Below are 25,976 nucleotides of genomic sequence, written 5' to 3' on the forward strand. Positions count from 1 at the left end.
CACTGTAAGGAATGGCCTGTCATGGTGTATTTGCTTTATACATAAGAGCCCAGCATGATGACACACAACATATGGCACACATGATAATAAAAGTATATAACAAAGGCGTGTATTTAAACAGCACACATACAAAATGTCAATCAACCATCACATTTAAATTTAAAGGGATGCGCAAAGATAGTCTTCAAACATGGGTGGGATCGGTGTGTGATCCTATAAAGAAGATAAATACATACACGTTTTGTTTGAGAGTGTCACTTTCGATGGGAAAGTCGAGTGAAATACTCACCCTGTTGGCTGGGCCACCCGCCGGAGCCCCCTGACGAACCGGGCCTGCTGCTGCTCTGCTGGGGCTCGCTGTTGGAGAACTGGGGGGCCAGCAGGGGAAGACGAGGCCTACCAGTACTGCCTGCGTCACTGTCAGGGGTGCGAGGAATCTTTGGCTGGCTTGCAAAGCCTACGTTCTGGCCACTAGAAAGGAGAGAACGAAAGAGATACTACTAACTTTACATTTAAAATTTGCCTTTGTCTAGTGCTGCTCAGTGACTAGCAGACTCCTTTGAATCCATTTGCATTTGCTTCTCAATCAAATGTATCTAGTTGAAGGATTTTTTTACATTTTACTGTAAAACAAAACAAAACTACTTATCAAGAATATTTTTAGGGCTCTTTTGTTTGTATAGAAAGTTAAGCGAAAAATACAGAATGGCATCTTAGCTTAGTATAAAACTGAACGTTAACATGACAATTTACACAAGTCAAATTCTCAAAATGTACTTCAACAACCCACTGAGTGTCAAAAACGACTTATTTTACTGATCCCATGTGGAAATATTTTCAAAGAATGAGGTGAGAAATATATTATTTGTAGCTTTCTACACAACAGTTTATGTATTTCTCATATTCCAAACTGTTTTCTGTTAAGTCCAAATTATACTCTTTTATTACGTTTTGGTGTGAAACTCTTAGCACCATCATCTAGTGGCTGTGCTACTTTTTCTCTAGTAGTTATGATTGATAAAAATGTCTTTGTACGCATTTCAACTAGAATTATGAGGATATCTATTGTTGCTCTGTCTCATACGTTTCTTTTTTGACTTTGAAAAAAAATAAAAAGGTAATTGCGACTTTATTAAACTCAATATTCTGACTTTTTTTCTTGCAAATACGTTTTTGTTTAAAACCACAAGACGCAAGGCAGTGGAATAATGCAAAAAACCTGCAACTTACAGCGATGTGTTTTTTAAAAGATGAACTACTTTAATTTGAGCAACAACTTTTTAGAAGGTGTTGCCCTTGAGACGCTACAAAAGGCACAAGACACAAGCACAGTGGTCAAACGCGTCCATCTAGCGCATGTTTACATAGAAAAACAATAGAAGTGGAAAAACGTTTTCACTCTGAACGGCCCCTTAGACAAGTTTGCGTTCTTATATTTACATGGGTTAGGCCTTACAAAATAAATGAGACAATGGAGGATTCAGCTCACACACTCGATTTGGCAGTTTTTCTGCTGGATGAGGGTGAAATTATAGCTTTATACAAGAAAATGTGATGCACGTGTGTTCACAGGGTTATTACATCCACGGGGCTCCAGGAGTCAGGGATTTGGGAAGGAAGGGACCTGAATCAGCCCTTTGTTTAGCAGTTGTTTGATTCTCATGAAAAAGTCTGTCCTGCGGCATTGCTGACTCAAGGTTCGATGCCTCGCTCCCACCCCCAAATTCCTCTGGTCTCTCTCCAGCTCGCTGCCTTCCAAAGCCAAGTTACAGCCAAGTTATGACACGCTTGATAACACTGGATCCTGTGGACCCTTACATATTAGATACGCCTTGCCACAGTGAGCATAGAATGTCGCACCTGGATCCTTAAACCTCTTGTTAACATAACACTGCTGTGGAAGATGTTGGGCTAAAAATACACGGAATGGGCAGCATACCCACCTGTACGAGTGGCCATTGGTGTTGTTCTGGCCTGGCGGAGGTACGTGTCTTTCGGGGGACCCCGTGAGTCCTGATTCCACAGAGGAACGCCAGCATTCCGAATCGGAGGCTGATTGGAGAAAAACCAAAAGATGTCAAACACACACACACACACACATCTCACCCGCGGCTGACATCATTAACACACACATGCCACAGTGACGAACAGAGAGTTGTTCACTTTCACAAGGAAATGCAAAGTGGTCTAGGAGACATGTGCTATATGGTTTCTGTTCGTATGGAAATTCAGGAATGGCTGATAACAGAGAAAGTCAGTGAGATACATGAAACAGGTGCCCTATAATTTTGATGATTCAACATAGCTGGTACTAAGACAATTTTATAGATTGAGGGTTTTTTACAGATGTTGTGAAGCTTATTTTTATAACAATTTTCAATAATTTTTTTAATATTATTGCACACTATTTTTGGTGTTTGTAGTTGCAAATCCAATCAGATTGTGGAACCAGAACCATCCATTTTATGGTGCAATCCACAAAGAGTTTACAAATTGGCCTTTTATAACTTTTTTAAAGCACCGAAACAAACAAACCCCATATATGTACTTTTTTCACTGACCACATTTGCCAAGTTCAAACATTCAGCCCTGTTTCCAAAGTTATTTAAATGATCAAACATTCAACCTGTTCCAAAGTCATTAAAACAAACATTCAACTGTTACCAAAAGTAATTAAAACAACCAAACATTAGCCCTGTTATCAAAGCCATTAAAACAATCGATCAAATACTCAACCTGTTACCGAAGTTACTAAAAAAGTTATTAAAATGATCAAACATTCAACCCAGTTACCAAAGTTATAAAAATGACCAAACATTCAACCCAGTTACCAAAGTTATAAAAAATTACCAAACATTCAACCCAGTTACCAAAGTTATAAAAAATGACCAAACATTCAACCCAGTTACAAAAGTTATTAAAAAAAAATTACCAAACATTTAAACCCATTACCAAAGGCATTAAAAATGATCAAACTTTCAGCTGTTTCTAAAATTAAAGATCAAATATTCAGCCATTACCAAAGCTAATAAAACAATTAAACATTCAACCCTGTTACCAAAGTTATTAAAACAGTCAAACATCAAACAGTCAACCCAGTTTCCAAAAATGACCAAACACTCAGTCCTATTACCAGTCAATAAAAATGATCAAACTGTCAGCTGTTTCCAAAATTAAAAATCAAAGACTCAGCCATTACCAAAGTTATTAAAACAATCAAAGATACAACAGTTACCAAAATGAATAAAAAATGACCAAACATTCAACTGTTACCAAAATTACCCCCCCCCTTAATTTATGTGAATTAAGTATATCAACAATTACCAATTAAGTCCTTCAAAATGATAGCTTGTGATGAGCACTGCTTTTTACCAACTCTCGATTCCAAGAAAAAAAAAAACGTCACAGCACTCAGCACTCGTTATGCTGCTGGTGTTTTTAAAAGCACGGCGCTCCCATTGAAAACAACTGAAAATATACGCTAGCCTCGGGGGAAAAAAAACTCTTTTGTGGACACACGGCCTAAAGCACTTCATATCTGGCTTTTTCTGATATCGTGCTTGGATGGAAGCATACTTAGACAAACCCTCGCCTGCAGGCACTGAAAACTACATCAAAGTGATTCCATCAGGCTGTGCATTTGGAACGGAAGTGAGAGGACCATGAAAGCACAGTCCAGGCTAAGGGCCTCGGAAATTGAATCAAAATTGAATATTTATTAAAGATAGAACTGTAATCTCATCTTTATGAAGGGTTAGAAAACAATGACATCAGACAATAAAAAAGGCAAAAAAGCTAAAAGGGTAAAAAAAAAAAAAGAGAAAATCTCAATTTTCGAGGTGGATGAAAAAAGTCAATCAATATGAAAACAATAAGAAAAAAAATGGAGTTAATTTAATATTTGTCAGTTGACGGCACACGTACCCAGGGTTTGGTGGATGGACTCAGCAGTGCTGGGGCGGCTGCCAGTGCGAGTCGGTGGGCGGGAACTAAAGCGAGAGTGGGCGGGGCTATCTTCACTTCTCTGTCGGGTGACAGCGTAGACTCCATCACCACCAGCTCTGCGTAAGCAAATACACATGTACAAATGTACATTATCATGTCCAACACGCCAGATGTGTTTTAATTCAACTGCTAAAACACTGAAAATTCAAAGTTAGGAAATTCAGGTAATATTCCACAAATTTTTTTTTTTTTACTGTTCAGTCTAACAATAGGCTCGTCACAAAAGACTCAGTATGGATTTTTTTATGTCCAAAATTTTATTTTAAAATAAAGGTAGGTAATTATTGAGGTTTATACACATCGTTTTGCTTGCATATATTGACGCTTATACATTTTTCCTTGTGATAATATATATTTATATATCTTAGAAATATGTGATGGCAAAATGATGATTCCTCTGACTGGTAGAAAAGGTAAAACAAATACATCTATTATTACATAACTTACCTGCTTTCCCCCCAGCCTGAAATGCCTTTCATTCTAACTTTGTCTACTCGAAATTTCCTTTGGAGATTGTAGTATATATATTATCTTATCCAATTATTAATTATCAAATTATTATATAATCCAAAAGCTTGGATAAATTAAATATCCAAATGCTCAAGTAAGTTCTCACCCAATCAAGGGCCTAATCACAATGTTGTGTTCTTTCATTCATAGCATTTTAAAGCACCAAGGTCAAAACAGCGAGAGTCACGCAACCAATTGTCTGCACTCATTCCCATCACTGATCCACAGGCTTCAGTAGAAACAATGAGGATAAATCCAACTGAGGATGGAGTCTTACATATCCTGCTTGCACTTTAACATTATTTGACTTGAGGGCAGAACTATTGACTTCTCCCCAGCGTTGACGACAAGGACAAAAATGAATACAGACACATTTGCACTTCTGCTGTGGGCGAGAGTCACTGTGTTTGTAGTATCTTGTATACTCATCACAAATTAAGATTCGTCTAATGACAACACTTCAAATTAGTAAAAAAGAATAAACAATTAGTGGTTACTATAACAGCAAGGAATCAAACTAGTACACCTGCACTTAAAGTAACAGGACATGCACATGAACCATATCCGGTTACATGTTAAAACATTTAACACAAGCGTTTGTTAATTTCATAAGAATTCTGACCAAGAGAAGAAGATTTCTGAATGATTCTAATGTTAATATGCGAGAATGTTTTTAAACTCCATTTTAAAAGTCACATGAATAAGAAGATAGGTTGACTTAATAGATTCCACTTAACACCATTCCACTATGTTAACCAATTTTAAGTAATGCACAACTATTTTTTCGACATTTAAGTCACAAACAAGCATAGAATCGTTACTAAAAAACACCAAATATTCATCTTGATGTAACAGGCATTCAGAATGAGGTTCTTACATGGTGTTTTTGTGGGAGCTGGGCGTAACGGGCCGTTGGAGTGGCTCGTCTATGCTGCGAGATGATGGAGGATATGATCTCCTCTTCATCTTCACCATGTTGGTCATTATCTACAAAGCACCAGAGAGACGCTTATCATCTAAATGTCCAAACACATTGCAAACATAAATCACAAGAATGCCAACAGTTCGCAAATGAATCATTCTTTTGATTTGGTTCATTTTAGTGAACAGGATGAACCAGTTCACCAAATGCAGCTGAATCGTCTCGAGCAGCACGGATCTACAAGTTACTCAATCAAAAGTCACTTTCAGACGCCTGACAGTCACTCTGACTGGAAATGAGTCAAAATAGCAGTGTATCTGATCCTGTGATGAATGAACTGATTCAGTGCTCCAGTTCCTCCAACAGACACTGAACTGAGGAAACAGTTCGACTCCGAGTCGGACCGAAGACCGATGAGCCTACATCTGCGTTTCACATCATTATTGGGCGCTTTAATAATATAATTGCATTTACCTTATGTCACTGTGTGATTACGTAAGTGAACTGGTGAATCGGTTATTTAAAGGGGTCATATGATGCGATTTCAATTTTTCCTTTCTCTTTGGAGTGTTACATGAAAAACAACCAGTTTGTGGAAAATAATCAGATTTCCTGTTTGCCTGAGGCTCTGGATTACAGGTAATAATGTTGAAAATAATTTTCAGTTTCTTGCACAGACTGATCGTTTTGCTTCATAAGACCTCGATATATCATCAGGGGCTACGAGTATTAATTGTGTGTTGACTGTATATGCTTTTTTAACTCTCAAAAGTGCCAGTAGCCGCTGACTTGCATTTTATGAATCACCATGGACCATGGACTTTGCAAAGTCTTCTTATATTTATCATTTAGAGTAATGGTTTACCCCGAGATACTCTGTTGCCAGCAAAGATTCTCCACTGAGCTCTTTCGGGTGAGGCTGCAGGACTTCCTCTTTATCTAGGTCTGCCTCCATAACATCTTCCTGTTAACAAGATGAAAGAATTAGATCAAAGGCCTGAGTGGTAAAGCTTTTGAAACCTGCCGATAAAATGCATGTCGCAGTCATAGCCTTTCACACAGATTATGTGAAATCATGTTGAGCAATAATCTTTCTTAGAAGACACGAACGAAGTGAATTACCTCGTCGTCGTCGTCGTCATCCTCTTCACCATCTGACTCAGGTTCATGTTCAGAGATGTCCGCTGTATATGGCAGAATCATAAATGAACACAAAAGACTCAGTGAAATAATGACATAAATATGGGAAATAAACCATGGAATGCAACAGATGAATTTTTGAAGAATATCCTGGCAACTCTTTGCAATTCAGTGAATTTGAATGGTGACCAAAATGGACAAGCATCATAAATGCACTCACACAAATGACTCACACTCTATTTCATGTCATACGGACCAAGTTTATGATATTTTTATGGTGCTTTTCCGTTCCTTTTGAACCTGATAACCTGGTTCTCACTCACTTTCATTTTACTGAAAAAGGTGGCTAGGATTTTGAAAAAAAGTTATGTGGCTTAAACAGGGTGATGACAGATTTATTCATTTTTCCATTTCAATATGAACAATTTCTTACTGCTTTTTTTGTCTTACCTGAGTTAAGCTGTTTGATGATGAATTCAATTTGTCTGTTGAGTTCAGGATTTTCTTCTTTACTGTAACAGCGTAAGATCTCCTCCATACTCTAAACACAACAAAATCCTCACATTATCTGTATTCTGTGATCGTAACTATGGAGCACAACAGAGACCGATAATTTTTTTTCAGCAGTCTTTGTTTCCTGCAGGAGTTTTCTCATTCAGTTTCTCCATAGGGATTAAAAATAAAATAAAATAAAATCTTGCAAAAAAACTAGCTTGGAGCAGAATCACAACACTTGACCTTTGATTTGAAGATTTTAAGTATTTAAAAATCAAATAAGCATGTGCCAAAATTATTTTACTTGTCGTGAAGTATAACTAATGACAATTACAAGTCATTCATTGGTTATAAATATAAAAACAATATATTTAGTGTTAAATATTTATATATACACTGCCGTTCAAAAGTTTGTGATCGGTACGTTTTTTAAAATATATTTACTATTAATATATTTTTTTTATATTAATATAATATTTTTAATTTTTAATATAATTTAATATTTTAGAATTTCTTCTGCTCACCAAGGATGCATTTATTTGTTCAAAAATACAGTAAAACAGTCTTCAGTGTCACATGACCCTTCAGAAAATAATATGCTGATTTGCTGCTCAAGAAACATTTCTGATTATTATCAATGTTGAAAACAGTTGTGCTATTTAAGATTTTTGTGGAAACGGTAATACACATTTTGTTAGGATTCTTTGATGACTAGAAAGAACAATATTCATATGAAATATTTTTTTTTATATTATAAGTGTATTTACTGTCATTTTCGATCAATTTAATTAATCCTCGATGAAGAAAAGTATTAATTTCTTTAAAACATTTTTTACTGATTATATAAATATATAATACGTGTAGGGAGTGCAGTTTTGTTTGACAGTGACTTTTCTGATTTAACTTAAGGATTATGGGTAGTGTAGTGTTTCCTCTAGGAATTTTAAACAAACGAATAAAACAATTTTTTCTGAACAGTAACCTTCTGATTTGTTGCGTCATATATCGCTGTTTAACTTTGAAAGGTTTGAATGTGCAATGAATGGGATTTTTATTACTCATTGGAGTCGAGGCAATGATCCTGATGTTGTGCACCTGTGAATGAACCGTGATTAAACACATACCATCTGTTTGGCTTCCTCTCGTATCTCTGGCATGGACAGGATGCTGTATAAAGCTCCATTCACATAGTACCGAATCTATATTTGCAAACATGAACACAAACATGCAATGAACATTTGAAACTTTGCATCTGAAACACTTTCATCCACTACCAGCCAAAGTTTAAACACACATCTTAAAATCATTTTGAACTAAATGTATGGTTATAAAAGTTTTGTACACAATTATGACACTTTGTTTCATATTTGATTAACTTTGCATTGTTAATTGAACTGAATTAAATCAGAACAGAACTAAATTGATCTAAATAATGGCACTATTGTCTTCTGTAGAGCTGCTTTACAGCAGAACTTAAATTAGTTTTTTGTAAATTGTTTTATATCTGATGAATTTTGCAACATTAACACTGTTATTTTCTAGTTTATTACTGTGAAGCTGCTTTGAAACAATCTGTATTGTATAAAACACCATAGAAATAAAAATGACATTTGTGTACAATTTTTTTTTGTTTTAATGTGAACAGGACTGAATATTAAAGGAAAATCAAGGAATTGTATTATGACGTCTTACAATATTGTATTTCTTACACAACTATTCAAAAGTGTGAGGGAAAAAACAAACAAACAACCAAAAAAAAAACATAGGATGTTATTTACAGTATGTTACATAAAGTGATTTTTGCATATCAAAAAATGTGTGAGGATTTTTCGCATTTTTTTTGTAAATAATGTTGATAATCTTCGGGCTTAGATTACCCCAGTGACAACTATTTGTTCGACTTATATCCAAATTATTTTTATTGAAATTTTAAGAGAAGGTTGTTTTATCACAACTTGTTCCATACTTAGATGCGAATGCTGTTATAGATATGTTCCAGTCGGGTTTTAGGTCCCTTCGTTGTACAGAATCTGCCCTTCTTAAGGTTTTTAACAATATTTTATTGCAGTGATTGGAAGATGTTGTTGGTATTAAGGGTACTGCCTTAGATTGGTTAAAGTTATATTTAAAGGTTAGGTCTTTTTTGGTTTGAATTGGGAATTTGTGCTCTACATCAGTTAAATTACATAGTGGTGTGCCACAGGGTTCTTTACTTGGGCCTATTTTATTTTCATTGTATATGTGCCCATAAGGCTCAGTTTTTCGTAAATAAAATAGTATGTATCATCTATATACAGCATTAACTACACAGAGCCGTTGTTCACCGACAAGGTGCGCAAAACATGCGCAAAATATGATCGTGGTTTTGCGCAGCTCGTCAGTGAACAACGGCTCTGTGTAGTTAATGCTGCTCCATGTGAAAGCCCGCACGTGATGGAGATTTACCGCTGATTAAAGAACCGGCTTTACTGACAAGATGCGCGTTAAATATCGCATGCGATTTATCGTGCAGCCCTAATTCCAATTGATCCAAAAGGCTCCCAATCCTTTGATGAACTTGTACAGTGCTGGGTTTTTACCAATTCAGACTTATTTCTAAATTGAAACCTATTCTCTCCTTTAAAGACCTGGAAATGTGTTATCACACTATGTGTTATTGACTACTGTAATTCCTTATATATAGGTATTTCTCAGGGTCAAAATGCAGCGGCCAGACTTTTGACTCGTACAAAGAAGAGAGAGAGTATTACCCCAGTATTGGTCTCCTTACACTGGTTGCCAGTAAATTTCAGAATCGCGTTTAAGGTTCTATTGATGGTTTTTAAAGTGTTGCATGGTATTGCACCAAAATATATTGCTATGCTAACCTTTTGATACCAAAATACAAGGCATATGAGATGATTCTTGATGTTCCCAAAACTAGATTAAAATCAAAGGGTGATAGGGCCTATTCAGTGGTTGCTCCTCGCTTATGGAACTCTCTTCCATGCATATGAAATCTTCTGTGGATGATTTTAAGTCTAGTTTGAAGATGCATCTCTTTAGTATGGCTTTGAGATCTGATTAGAGTGAACAGGATTTAATTATGTTTGCGTAGATGTATGTAATTGTTTATGTTGTATTTATTATGCTGGAAAGCACTTTGGTCAACGCCAGCTTTTTTAAATGTGCTACAGAAATAAATTTGTATTGTACTGTACTGTATGCTTGACCACAGCTAAATGTTACATGAACTCCAGTTTCTTTGTTGAAACAATTGTTTTTCTCATTTCTAATTTACATAAAAAACTATTAAGTTTAACATTGTTTAATAGTTTAATATTATTAATAGTTGATTGCACTATTAAGTTTTAGTTTTTAAATCAATTTTAAAAATTAATGATAAAAAAAAATTGAATTAATAAAAAAAAAATTAAGATTTAAAAATTTAATAAATTATTCAAAATTTTAAAGAGATCATTTTTAAATTTTTTAAAATTAGTTTTGAGGTGCCGAGCAAATTAATTAGGGCTTATAATGGTGCAGGCTTGATTCTCCATTTCAAACGCTTCACAAAGGGAGTGAAAGACAAACTTTTAAAATCCAAAGTTGACAAAAGCGTTCTTTTTTGAGAATCGTCTGACGTAAAAAGGACTAAGCTAATTGTCGCCTTCAGTATTCACTGTATGTCACTGTATTCAGGAAGGCGGAGAACAAACTCAAATAACACGCCTTGTTTGTGCATATAGCGGTTGAGCAATTACTGATTTACCTCATGGTTCTCATGTCCCAGGAGCTCCGTCAGGACTTTCAGGACATGCTTGGCCTCCTCTGCGCATTTCTTCTTTCCTGAAACGTAAGACATACTACAATAAACACTGCGCTGCTTATAGTACATTTCTCTGTTTACTTTAGAAAATCAAAAAAAAAAAGTGATAAAGTAAACAGAAGATTCCGAGCAACAATTTAATTGTTTATACATATCTTTATTTCTTTGATAAGCATTGATTAAAAGATCATTGTGGCGGTGTATCTGTTACCTTGAGTGCGCAGGCAGAGGTTCATGAGGAGGGAGATGGCATATTCAAGCGTGTAGTCAGACAGACAGTCGGAGTCGTGGAGCTCTTTGACCAACCAGCCAATCAGACCATCTCTGATCATAGCAGACTGCTGTGCTCGCCTGCACACAGCAGCATATTTAGAAACACTAGGCATTTTTGAGGCGTTTAAAAAAATGCTGTGTTGGAAATCCTTTACCTAATTTGGTGTTCCCAGTCAAAAATTGCTTATAAATTTCTCATTGTGCTATATTATCACCAAATCTTGGATTCAAACTTCTTGTCAAGTTGTTCAATTCTTTCAATTAGCACAGGTTTCGTATTTCTTTTTGGAACTGATTGATCCTATTGCGCTTATGCAAAGTATAAGTATAGTTTGAGCTTATGCGCTTATAGTTTTTGAGTGAAAAATGCATTATTTGGATAATTTTGGCAATATTCACTCAAAAACTGAGGTACATAAGCTCAGATCAATGAGGCCAAGGGATCAATTAGTTCCTAAAATAAATACTTGAAAGAAAATAAGTTGATAAAAAACAATATTGTTGTTTTTAAACAATAATAATAGCCATTATGTGTTTAGTTGCACCTCAGCCATAAACCTATTTGGTAGCTGTATTGTTCTAAATAATATATGATTAGACACACATTTGAGTCATTATTATTATTATTATTATTTTTGTTTTTATTTATTGGTATGTATTATTATTATTATTATTACTTATTATTTATTTTTGCGCTATATTATTTTAAATATTTTTTATTACTATTTTATACTTTTTTTGCATTTTAATTTTTTTATTATACCTAAAAAACTCTGTTGGTGCAGCTGAGTTTTACACACTTTTCTAAAGAGAGGAACAACTGAAAACACATTATTACAGTCTGTATGTTTATTAACATTTATTATCAAATGGCGTACCTGAGGCTGAGTTTCTGCAGTGCTGCAAGCACATTTTCTCGAGTTACAGACTCTTTCTCTTCAGTCTTCAGGCAGTCGAGCAGAAACCTCAGTAAAGAGGGTATCTGAGACAGGTACATGCGTCCTGGGTGTGCAATAGTGCATGAGACCACGATAAACACATTTCAGAACTAAAGACAGAGATTTATACACAATTTATACAATGAAAGTTTTGTGAAAATTCTGCTCCAAGAATTCTGAGAATTGAGAACCAGAAGTGAAATAAAATTGTACTCAAAACAATATCAGTTGATCAGTTTGTGCCATGAACAAAAAAAAGGTATGCTGTCAACGGTGACATCAACATGACGAATGTAGTGTAGCGACAAATCCATGTGACCAATATGAACAAGTGGGGAATTCTTTCGCCCTTAGGCATGCAATTGACATGATTTGGCCAAACAACAATAAAACAGAGTTTGATTTAGGGTGAGAAGTTTGATTGTATCCCGTACAGTTCGGAAGTTATGCAAAAAACTGTGCATATTATAGCGCCACCTAGAGTATTGGAGGTTGGTGTGTGTTTATGATTAGCGAGTGGAATCTTATAGCATCCTGCCAAGTTTGTTTATTCTCTGATACACATAAAGGTCACAATAGCAATGTTTTTTTTTTTTATTTTACAAGCAAAAAATTTCTATTGACTCTCAATTGTTTATTGAACACAGCAATCAATCCGTTGAATGTAGTGTAACGTTCAATGCGGCAAATCTGTGTGACCAACTTGACATTGTGTGGAATTATTTTGCCCTTCTGTGAATTCCTACTGAAATAACCTGATTTAGCCTGCAGAAATTCACTGAACAACAGTAAACATGACCGCACCTTATGTTCAAAAAAGTAGGTTTTTCATAAAATGCAAAATGAGAGGGAGAAAAAAAAAAGTATTTTGATTCTGTGTGTGTTAGAATTAGCGGGTGGAATCTGGAACCATCCTATAAGTTCGTTTACAGTCCCTGACACACAAATAGATCACATTTGCGAAATTTTCTGCAAAATTTTACACACAAAAAAGGTCCACTGTTTACAGTGAATAGCGTAGCAAATATAGCCATCGATGCATTGAATGTAGTGTAGCGATCCATGCGACCAATCCGCGTGACCAACTTGAACTTGTGTGGAATCGTGTGAATTCCTATTGGAATAAATATAATTAACCTGTGAGAATTCACCGAATAATCGCACCTCAAGTTCGAAAAAGTAGGTTTTTCATAAAATGTTAAATGCCCCAAAAAGTTTGAAGTGGAAATAAAAATCCACTTGCACAATTGATTCAGCGTCAGAATTTGTATTCTAGCCTGTTACACAAAATTTTTGCACATTATAGCGCCACCTAGAGCGTCGGAGGGATGTGTATTTATGATTAATGGGTGGGATTTGGGACCATCCTGCCAAGTCTGTTTACAGTCTCTGACACACAAACTGGTTTAAGGAAGAAAAAGAAGAAGACTGGAACAAACAAACCCAGACTTCTCTGCTTGAAGCGAAGACATTTTTGTAAGGAATCATTTTCACTTACCGTCACACAAAGAGGCAAAGGCATTGATGAGCCGTGCCATATACTGTCTGACAATCTCATTTTTGGATTTCATCAGATGAAGAACAGTTTTCTGTGAAGTAAACAAAACCAGTTACTCAGCTATTTATTTTTCTTTCCTTGCTTTTTCATATGGCTTTTGGTCCAATTAGTTGTTCTTTAATGTGAAAAGGACTATTTTGTCTGCCTTCTAAGTTCATTCTGGATTTTAGTAACATGATATATTGTCTTTCAGCCTGCACAAAAACTGAAAGGTGAGCTAAAAGCATGTGTGACTCAACTGCCCTAAGGAACTTGCTGACAATGATTGGAAATTATGAGTCAAGAAGTCATGTTATCTGCTGAAACCTGATTCAGGTTCATTCTAAATACCTGAAAAAGACTGATGGTAAACATATTTTAGAAAAGAAATAGGTCACAGACAGCTCAAATTGTTTTAAATGTTTTAATTGTTGTGTTAAGTGTACTCATTGTGAACCGCATAACAAAAATTTATCAAAATCTGGATAGAAATGCAATTTAAATATATTGGAATTAAATAAAAGGGTCTATTTTCAAAACATTTTAGCCATGAATTTGAATACTATACTAAAATATTGTAATTTTAAATAGTATTTTCAAACTGTAAAATTATTCTGAGTGCAGTTTTCATACATATATATATATATATATATATATATATACTGTATATAAAACTCCCCGACGAGGGTTTTGTAATGTACCTGTTTGGAACTGTAGCGCTCCAGAAGATCATTGCTGATGAAGGCTTGCAAAACCGTGTCCCTTTGCTCACCATGTAGAGATCTGGTTAACCTCTGGAAAATAACAACAAAATTGGCATGCAATGTGAAAACCAATTTATGTGTCTCAATGTGTGTTCTAAAGGACAGAAAATACCTCAAAGATGGAGCTAAAACAACAAAAAAATCTCCTACAAACTTTTCAGTTTAAAGGATTCACAACTGAATTTTGATCATGTACATGCTGCAGTAGTTTGTAGCGTGTTTGACCAATATTAACAATATCAACACACTGTAGTAATTATGGTATTGTGTCAGAAACGATGGGATATATCAGTGATGTGCTTAGCTTATTTACAGTAATTCTGAGTTACCCAGCGCAAAGCCTGAAGCAGCAAAGCCTTCAGTCGATCTGATCCATTCACTAGGTCTTTCTTCAGCTTCTCGTAGTCAAGGGAAGGCAACAGCGGCACGTCTTTGGGCCTCCTGACAGCAGGAAATAAAAGGATGATGAATCCGCGCACGAGATCTTGCTCATCAGGTTACTGATGGGAATCTTTCCATCTCTGGGATCATCATGTTTCCATAGTCTGGTTTGTTTGCATTTATAGTATTACTTTTGAATGATCTGACAAGTACAAGATGCTAAAGGTAACAATCTATTTGAGATATTAATCAATTATGTCTAAATGTACAGAGAAAGTACTTTTACCCTGGTTTCTAAACACTGTCTAAAATGCAATTACTTAATTCTATTCACAGCAATAGGCTTTACAGAAATAAATAAATCTGGATATTGGATTATTGTGAATAAAATAAAATAAAATAAATAATTAACAACATGTACTTACTAAAGGGTTTCGGATTGGTTTAGGCAAACTATGCAACCGACTTTACTGTGATTACTAGTTTTTACTACAGTAAGTACATGTAAAGTGATAGAAGGACACTTTTTTGTTCAGGTTTCTTCAGATATTTTTCAGATTTAAATATATTCTAAAAATAGTAATAGGTATAAAAACAAGACATTGTAAACTTATCATAATTATTGCAATTAACAGAAAAAATCCAGAGAATATTATTTTTTATAATATAATATAATATTTAATAGTTATATAATATAATTTATATAATAGTTTTTTTTAGGATACTGACAATTATTTAATTCAATAAATCTTAAATCTGTAAATCTGCCATTAGAACTTATTTAGGGGTCCTTGGTATATAAAAAAATAAAATAATAGAAATAAAAAATAGAAATAAAAAAAAATACAAATGAAATGTGTAAATAAATCAAATGTGAAAATCTGCGCTCTATATCAAGTTACCAAATGTTTAGCAGACATACCTGCTAGGCAAGATGAGATTTTCTACTAATCTTTTTATCAATCTAAACAAAATAATAAATAAAACTTACTGAGGTGCGACTGATGCCCGCAGCATTGAGGAAGCCTAAACGAAAAAAAAAGAAAAAGAAAAGAAATGTCATTTGAATCTGTTGAAACATTGGCTTGCAGATGAAAATACAATGCCTGTGTGTTAGTGAACTTTTAGTCGGTGAGTATTCATGTTGTTGCAGTCATTAACTAGCATGCGTTCTACAAAAGTTGCGAGCGCATATGCAGTGCGGTGGGGTTATGTGTGTACATGTACATGCGATGAATGACCTCAAACAAATTAATACCCTGTTCGCAAAGCAGGGAGGTTGGGGGAGGGGGTTAGTGAGAGGAATTCCCCACGCTCATTTACTGCTGCACCTGCAGGATCTAATTTCTAACTGAGCCTAAGAGCGCGGCAAATTCTGGCATCTCAAAGATGCAATTAGAAGCCATTCCTTGGGGGAAGGTTACATCGAAACCCGCGAGAAGGCGGATCATGTGAGCACAAACTCAGGCGAGTGCTTCCCCATTACTTGGAGTATGAGAAATAGTGATATCAGTCTGATTTAAAGTATGCGGGTAAGTTACGTGAGGCCAAATTTCCTGTCAAATATAAACATCCTTCTGTGAAGGGCTGTGTGAGTCATGCTCGTTTAACGTCAAACTGGTTTGAGGAAATGTTCCGGAGAGCTGGAGTTATGTATACGAACATTCTCAAGTTTGGCAAATCTTAGGTGTTTGCTCTAAATATTTGCAGTTCGTCTGCGTATGTGGATTTCACAATGACAAGGGTTTGAACATTATGAGTGTATCCTGGTCCAGAGAAGGATTACATGGTTTAAATGTATGTCAAAACTATAAGGGCTGATTCATTGTTTTTTTTAATAAATAAATAAATAAAGCAATTGTACACTACCAATCAAAAGTTTGGAAACTATTTTTAAATGTTTCTGAAAGAAGTCTCTTCTGCTCACCAAGGCTGCATTTATTTGATCAAAAATACAGAAAAACAGTAATATTGTAAACTATTACTTAAAATAAATACTTTCTATTTAAGTATGTTAAAATATAATTGATTCCTGTGTTTTTTAAGCATCATTACTCCAGTCTTAAGTGTCACTTGATCATTCAGAAATCATAATAATATGCTGATTTGCTGCTCAAGAAACATTTATGATTATTATCAATGTTGAAAACAATTTTTGTTGCTTAATTTTTTTGGAAACCATGACACATTGCCATTTAAAAGTTTACGTTTTTAAAAAAAATTATAAAATAATTTTATTCAGCAAGGATGCAATAAATGTACTATATTAGATCATATTGTTTTTGATTGTTTGCGACTTCCTGGCGTCAGATATAAACACACACACACACACACACACACACACACACAAACGCACACTCACTCGCACACTCACTCACTCACTCACTCACTCACTCACACACTCACTCACTCACACACATTTACATATTAGCATGCCAACTTTTTGTTCAGAAACAGGAAGAAGGAAAAACTTTGCACAAAATAAATAAATAATACACAAACAAAATAAGAAATAAATTTGCTGATGATGTATCCCAATTCAAATTCATTCAACTTTATGAAAACAAGTCTTATTTTCAAAAAAGGCTTTTATATCGATCTTGTTTTAAGGATTTAATAATTACATTTATATAATTATTATTAATTATATACTACTGTGACGAGAGGGGCGGGGCCGAGAGCCGTGGGAACGGAGCGAGGCCGGTGGAGTAATTGCTAATGCGCGACACCTGCGCCACTCACCGGTCTCGAGTCTCACGGAGGAGCTCCGGAAGTATAAAAGGAGGAGTGACGACAGTGTTGGACGAGAGAGGACCAGGCCTGGATATTATTTTATGTTTTGTGTGCAACAGTCGTCCGCGAGGGGCTGCCGCTTTACTTTCGTTTTTTGTTTGTTCATTTTATTAAAGTTTGAAATGTTCGCCGATTCCCGCCTCCTTCTTCCCGTGACTACGAACTTTGTTACAACTACTTACTATTATTATTATCGTCTTGCTAAACTATCCTCACAACAAATTGATTGTAAAAACCTTTAAAAAAAAAAATAAAAAGACTTGTTTTGAAGAGTTGAATACATCATCTGCAAATTATTTATTTATTTTTTGTGTATTATTTATGTATTCTGTGCAAAGGGCAAAGTTTTTCCTTGTTCCTTCTCCATTGCCCGGTGGCTCTAGTTTCTGAACAAAAAGTTGGCATGTTGATATGTAAATGTAGGCGGTCCTGTTTTTTTTTTTTTACCTGACGCCAGGAAGTCGCAGATTATTTAAAAAGGAAAAAAATAAATAAATCATGATATCACCCATTCAATCCTATGACCCATACTGAATGTATGCCCTTGCTGTGACAGTTTTGTATGTATACTGCTCACTCTGGGGAACTGAAGACTAGTGAAACACGGTCTTCAAAGCAATCAGTGTTATGTGCTTCCGTCGGGATTCAGCTAAAATGTACATGACTGTCAGATAAAGCACAGCATTCTTAAGACTGAACAAGGACGTTCGTCCCGTGACACTAGGGCGATCTAATCACAAAACATGCAATGTCAAGAAAAATAAGATAAATCATATTGTACTTAAAATAAAGCTTATTTTAGATTTGTGTCATCGTGACATTATATTTATAACATTTAAGCACATTTCCCTGCAAATTCTCATTACCATAATCTATAAAAATCTCATTGTTACAAAAATGCATTGTCTCGATATATAAAAATTGTCATTACCATAATGTAATTAAAATAACTGAAAATGACAGATTATGGTAGTGTTTGTCACTTTAAATTTTGCTGATTTTAACACACACCCACACACACACACACACACACACACACACACACACACACACACAATGAGGGGCGGGGCCGAGAGCCGTGGGAACGGAGCGAGGCCGGTGGAGTAATTGCTAATGCGCGACACCTGCGCCACTCACCGGTCTCGAGTCTCACGGAGGAGCTCCGGAAGTATAAAAGGAGGAGTGACGACAGTGTTGGACGAGAGAGGACCAGGCCTGGATATTATTTTATGTTTTGTGTGCAACAGTCGTCCGCGAGGGGCTGCCGCTTTACTTTCGTTTTTTGTTTGTTCATTTTATTAAAGTTTGAAATGTTCGCCGATTCCCGCCTCCTTCTTCCCGTGACTACGAACTTTGTTACAACTACTTACTATTATTATTATCGTCTTGCTAAACTATCCTCACAACAAATTGATTGTAAAAACCTTTAAAAAAAAAAATAAAAAGACTTGTTTTGAAGAGTTGAATACATCATCTGCAAATTATTTATTTATTTTTTGTGTATTATTTATGTATTCTGTGCAAAGGGCAAAGTTTTTCCTTGTTCCTTCTCCATTGCCCGGTGGCTCTAGTTTCTGAACAAAAAGTTGGCATGTTGATATGTAAATGTAGGCGGTCCTGTTTTTTTTTTTTTACCTGACGCCAGGAAGTCGCAGATTATTTAAAAAGGAAAAAAATAAATAAATCATGATATCACCCATTCAATCCTATGACCCATACTGAATGTATGCCCTTGCTGTGACAGTTTTGTATGTATACTGCTCACTCTGGGGAACTGAAGACTAGTGAAACACGGTCTTCAAAGCAATCAGTGTTATGTGCTTCCGTCGGGATTCAGCTAAAATGTACATGACTGTCAGATAAAGCACAGCATTCTTAAGACTGAACAAGGACGTTCGTCCCGTGACACTAGGGCGATCTAATGGGAACTAGATGAAGTAGAGGGCTTCGGGACGAAATACAAAGGAGAAAGAGGACAGGCAGGGCTCACGGTCATACAGGCAAGACCAGGGAGGCAGGGAGAAATATGATGAAACATTCAGCAACTTACATATCCATCATCATAAGGACTCATAGAGTAATATCCCTTCATGAGCAGATGATCAGACACACAAACACACAGGAAAATATGATTAAGGATACACTAGCTGCAAAAGCATGTAAATATCAAAACATTTTAGGCAATGTCAGATTATCCCAACGCTATGTGACTCTTTTTAGGGTCCCGATGTGAAAAATGTTGGGTTTTGTAGGGAAAATGTTACAAACCAAAATATTTTGGGTTGCTTTAAGTTACTAAACCATGATAGAAACTGAAAACAAAACATAAAATACATATCATAAAAGCAATAGATAAAAAAAATTTTAAATTCCAGCTGCAAAAATTCAGTAAATAATGGTAAATGTGAAAGCAATTCAAATGTTTTTATGTTTAAAAAAATGTGAGACACACACACACACACACACACACACACACACACACACACACACACAAAACATGAAAATTATACTTTTATTCAGCTAGGATTCATTAAATTGATCAAATATGACATTAAAAACATTTGTGATTTTAACACACACACACACACACACACACACACACACACACACACACACACACACACACACACAATCTTTTTAATATTGTTACAGTAACGAATCACCATTGAGAATAATGACAATGGATTTTTTTTATGCAAAAACACGTGGAACAGTGGTCAAACGTGTTCTTCTAACATGTTTACAAAAAAAAATAAAAATGTATTGGAATGCAAAAACTTGCTCTGTGTGAACATCCTTAAAGGAACACTCCACTATTTTTGAAAATAGGCTCATTTTCCAACTCCCCTAGAGTTAAACAGTTGAGTTTTACCGTTTTCGAATCCATTCGGCTGTGCAGCAGGAGCAATGATATTACGCAGTGCCTGAAAATAGGCTAACTTCCGTCAACATAACCAACGTGAGCACCTGCTTGCACAGGGAGCGTGCTGGGGACTATTTTCAGGCGCTGCGTAATATCATTGCGCCTGCAATATAAATATAAAATAGTACACGATGTAACTACAGAAGAGTCAAGTTTTAAATAGGAAAAATATAGAAACTCTTTGGTCATTTTTGAGCGAGATGCTAATGGTCTAATCAGATTCAATGATCTATGCTAAGCTGCAGCTAAAAGTGCTACAGCCAGACCCGGAGATCGGCTGAATGGATTAAAAAACGGTAAAACTCAACTGTTTAACTCTAGGGGAGCTGGAAAATGAGCCTATTTTCAAAAATAGTGGAGTGTTCCTTTAAGGCTTTGTTCAGACAGGAAGGAAAATGTATTTATTTTTTATTTTCTGGCATAATACAAAACAATGACAAAGCAGAAAACCATGTGAAGTCAATTCACATTTGCATGTGCTTTGAAAATGAATTCAAATCTGATTAGAAATGGCTCCCAGTGTGAACAGTCAAATCAGGTTTTAGAGTGTTGCATGTATGCAAATCCATATGCAATGCGCAAGTAATGACTGAGTGAAAATTTGTGAATTTAAACTGAGTTAAAGAAGATTTATCATGACGGACATGAGCAGATTCAGAAGTTTCTGTGCTCTCAAAAACGACAGCTACTTTCGAGTTAAACTTTGACAGCATGGTCTATAGAAAAAAAATTTCCAACACAGAATAAAAAAATATAAAAGGTCATTGTGAGGTCATTTCACAATCCTGAATTTTTTTTTTTTTTGTAAATCTAAGAAAAAAAAAGAAAAAAGACTTCTGAGAAGAAAAGTCTGAATTGTGATATATAAACTCACAGTGAGAAGAAACAAATCTGAAATGTGAGATAAAAAGTTGCAGTTACCTTTTCATTTGTATTCTATATTTGCAAAATAATAAAGAAATGGTGGAGTGTGGATGCTTTAAAAAGCCAAATGCATATAAACATATTGTCTGCATAAAGTAAACATCAGTGAAGGCAGTGACTCACAGTGCCAGGTCTGGTGAAGTCCACGCTCTGAGCTGCACTCTGTCTCATGTGACCGCTGAAGAGCCTCATGCACACACCCTGCAGGTACTCTGGGGAGATCTGCAAAATATCAGCCATATCCCCTGAGCATTTTAGGAGAACTTTGGTCATGCGTAATTATCTGCATTGCTGGAGTTGTGCACATAAAGTGTGAGCTGATGTTTGCTTGCCATCTTTCCGCGGACTGTGGCCTCCAGCGAATCCACCAGCTCGGCTGTGATGCCGATGAGGCTGTGATGGTCGGCCTGCAGCTTAGCGAATCTCCTCATGTGGATGGCCGACTTCCTTTCTGCCTCGGTCAGATGGAGCTGCATTTGCTGAATCGCTTCTGGGAGACAACACACACAAACAGTCAGATAAGGGGCTGGTGAACACGCATGATGCAAAAGAGCCACATTAACAACTTCTGAGAGTGACGGTGCATTTGACCTACGATCAGGGTTCAAAAGGAACACAAAAATCTGATTTTCCTCAGGTTATGTTACAAACATGACAATATTTAGAACAAAAAAAGTATATTTTTCGTTTGATGGCAGTTTGCAAGGTTCACAGCTAATTAATCCCAGCTAATTAGGGACAAAATTATACATACTTTATTTAAAATATGAAATTACACAATGCTATCGGTTATTATATTAAGATAAAACAAATGTAATTATTACCCACAGTAACGTGTAATCATGATTTACAATGTGACTGGAGATTCAGGATTAAAGCTACTTCCCATATTTTGTGAACAATGATATTTTTATGGCTTTTATTTTATGTTACAAAAATACATTATATAAGTTATATCACATTACAAAATCACAACATTTGTGTAACAGGGCATTTTCACAGAGACATAATATGATAATAAAACAGCTAAATAATATAAAATACTATATATGATAAATATTTTAATTATTTATCTCAATTATTATATTATATTAAATTATATATTATGATGAAACAAGTTGAATTATTACCCATTTTCTGATTTTTAAATTCATAATTTTTTTAAATCATTATTTAATTTATATCATGTTAAAAATATTTAGAACAAAATCACAACATTTGTGTAACGGCATTTTCACAGAGACATAATATGTTAATAAAACAGCTAAATAATATAAAATACTATATACGATAACATGATAAATATTTTAATTATTTATTTAAATAATTGTATTATATTATATTATGATGAAACAAGTGTAATTATTACCCATTTTATGATTTTTTAATTAATTATTTTTTTTAATCATTATTTAATTTATATTATGTTAAAACATATTTAGAACAAAACAAAATGTTTTTGTGATAAAGACAGTTTTTGTGTTTGACAAACACATAATACCCAAGGAAAATTACTAAATAATGCCAATATTAGAGACAAAATTATACATATTTATTTTTATTACATATTTATTGCACATCTAAAATGTGCATACATTATTATATGACGATAAAAAAGTAATTGTTACCCATGTAATGTGTAATTGTGATTTACAATGTGACTGGGTATTAGGGATTAAACCATCGATCCCATGTGACCAATACATTTTTATGACTTATTATTTTCAAAAACCATTATTTAATTTATATCACATTATGCCACCAATATATACTGTATATTTAAATAATGAATTAAATTATTGTATTATAGTATTTGAAAATAAAACAAATGTAATTATTCCTCAAAGCAAAGTGTAATCATGATTTACAATGTGACTGGAGGTTCAGGATTAAAGCTACTTCCTCTAAATGCCACACCCTGTGACTTTTTATTACTTTTCCAGTCATTTGTAATTAATGATCATTTTCAAAAATCATTATATATCAAGTATTTAGAGCAAAACTGTAATGTTTCTGTGACTGGTGTTGTTTCATATGCAATAAAAACAGCTAAATAAATGTTTTTATAAAAATTAGGGACGTGTAATCATGTTTAATTAAATATTCAGTTAATTATTATATTATATTATAATTTAGTACATTTTGTATCATGCCTACAATGCTACGGTAACAATGTAGGAACTGCGTCAGAATAGTTCACCTTTGTTGCCCTTTCCACCTTCGTTCTGGTTTCGTGGTGTTTAGGAGTCATGCCAAAAAGTAATTGTTCATTTTAATGGTTTAATGTCATGAATGTCCCTGCCCTCAAACTACATCAAGCAAAAACATCCCAGTTTGCTCATCAAAAACAACATTCACAGGACTTGTGTTCACACTCCACAGCCCATGGTTCTGACATAACACTAACACATGTGCATTTTATGACAATGCACAATGAATTTTGGCCCTTGCGATATTTAATTATTACCCACAGAAATGTGTAATCAAGATTTGCAATGTGACTGGAGATTCAGGATTAAATCCACTTCCTCTATAGCAGTGTTTCCCAACCTTTTTTTGGCCACGGCACAGTTTTGATCAGTAAAACATGCCACGGCACACCTCTAAGCACTGAAATATCGCAAAATTGCACAGACATGCATTGCTTCAAATGGCATATTAAAACTGGATATTATATTAAAAGCCACAGTACCAACTCTGACGATGCAGTGTTGAATTATTTTGTAAAAAGGATTTTTTTTTTCTCCGCTCTTCAATCACACACACACACACACGCTCACACACTCACACATGCTCACTCACACTCACGCTCACACTCACACTCACACACTCACTCACACGCTCACACGCGCTCACACACGCTCACACACGCTCACACACTCACGCTCACACACTCACGCTCACACACTCACGCTCACACACTCACGCTCACACACACACGCTCACACTCACGCTCACACTCACACGCTCACACTCACACGCTCACGCTCACACACACACGCTCACACACACACGCTCACACTTACACTCACACACTCACTCACACGCTCACACGCGCTCACACACACTCACACACGCTCACACTCACACGCTCACACTCACACGCTCATACTCACACTCACACGCACACACACACGCTCATACTCACACTCACACGCACACGCTCACTCACACACACGCTCACTCACACTCACTCACATTCTCACACACACACAAACACACACACACTCACTCACTCACTCACACTCGCTCACACACACCCACACACACTCACACTCGCTCACTCACTCACACACACACTCACTCACTCACTCACACACACACACACACACTCTCTCACACACTCACACTCACACACTCACACACTCACACTCACACTCACACAAAAAAAAAACATTAGGCTTTATAGACACAGTGTTTCTTGAGTAAAGAATACGCTGTACTTATTCAAACATCAGTTCTTTATTTAGCCTTGCATTGTGATCGAGCAGAGATCTGTCTCCAGACTTCTGAATGAAGGCGGCTGGAGTTATGAGGTTTGCTGACAGTTTGAGGATCCAATGGTGTTACGAGGCTTAGTCACAAGCTCTTTTGAATGCTTTTTTTGGTTAAATATTTGTAAAACTCACAAACAGATGTAAAGATGACCAATAGCATGGATTTAAAATAATAATAATAACGAAATTAAATTTTGATAATTTTCCGGCACACCTGACATGGCACAGTGGTTGGGAAACACTGCTCTCTCTCTCGCTCTCTCTCTCTCTCTCTCTCTCTCTCTCTCTCTCTCTCTCTCTCTCTCTCCCTCCCTCCCCTAAGGGTTTTACAGAAATAATTTAATACATAATTTTAAAATTATAAAAAATGCCTCACAATATACACAAAAGGATACATATAAAGTCAGAAGCCTCGGCGTGTTTGAAGCTTTCAGAGTCACTGAGAGAAACTTCTCCAGGCTTTCTCTCAACTCTGGCATCCAGGAATCCTATGATCCGGTAAAAACAATGACAGCACATTAAAACCTCTTCTGCATCAAGCAAGTGCTCAGTGTACATGAGGTTCATCATACAGAATAATATGATTTTTCAGTATGCAGCAATATTGACATACCTATAAGAAAGTGTACCCCAGTATCTAAGACCTAACCTCAGTTTTCAGAGATTTTCTGCAATGACTGTTAATCAGCTGGTGTGCTGGTGGTTGGTAGTGGATGTGTGTTGTACCTGGAAAAGCTCCTGGAAGGACGGGTGTACCGTGGGATTGGGCACAAACGGCAGAGCGTAGAACGGCAGGAATTCGGTGGTCTGGCTCAGTGACGCCCCTCTGGTCTCCAGATAGTGTTTGAAATGTGTGATCCTGTTGTCAAACTCTCCTTTATCCTGTATTACACAAACATATTTTTACATTTAACAAAAAATGATTTGCATCTTGACTGAAATCTAATACCATCTCATTCAAATACTGATTCAAGTCATGTATTTGAATGAACGAGAGGTTGGCCTGAATGTTTTAGTTAACACGTTTGACCACTGTTCCACGTGTTTTTTCATAAAAAAAATCCAT

General features: G+C 35.6%; 1 protein-coding gene across 1 annotated transcript; it reads right to left on the bottom strand.

Moving 5' to 3' along the window:
- LOC107668488 (lisH domain-containing protein ARMC9-like) lies at positions 1 to 25,976 on the bottom strand. Its single transcript, XM_016460372.1, has 23 exons — positions 25,932 to 25,976; positions 25,637 to 25,792; positions 25,306 to 25,398; positions 23,614 to 23,638; positions 21,746 to 21,903; positions 21,537 to 21,635; positions 19,617 to 19,652; positions 15,765 to 15,799; positions 14,722 to 14,833; positions 14,330 to 14,422; positions 13,590 to 13,680; positions 12,032 to 12,155; positions 11,092 to 11,231; positions 10,824 to 10,900; positions 8,197 to 8,271; positions 7,028 to 7,118; positions 6,560 to 6,621; positions 6,303 to 6,401; positions 5,393 to 5,502; positions 3,925 to 4,061; positions 1,944 to 2,052; positions 290 to 471; positions 1 to 213 (listed from the first exon to the last, which is right to left on the bottom strand). The coding sequence occupies exons 1-23, from the start codon at positions 25,974 to 25,976 to the stop codon at positions 185 to 187; spliced, it is 2,178 nt and encodes a 725-aa protein (XP_016315858.1). The 3' UTR covers positions 1 to 184.

This window comes from Sinocyclocheilus anshuiensis, unplaced genomic scaffold (genome assembly GCF_001515605.1).
Source record: "Sinocyclocheilus anshuiensis isolate Anshui unplaced genomic scaffold, SAMN03320099.WGS_v1.1 scaffold1955, whole genome shotgun sequence".
Lineage (NCBI taxonomy): Eukaryota > Metazoa > Chordata > Actinopteri > Cypriniformes > Cyprinidae > Sinocyclocheilus > Sinocyclocheilus anshuiensis.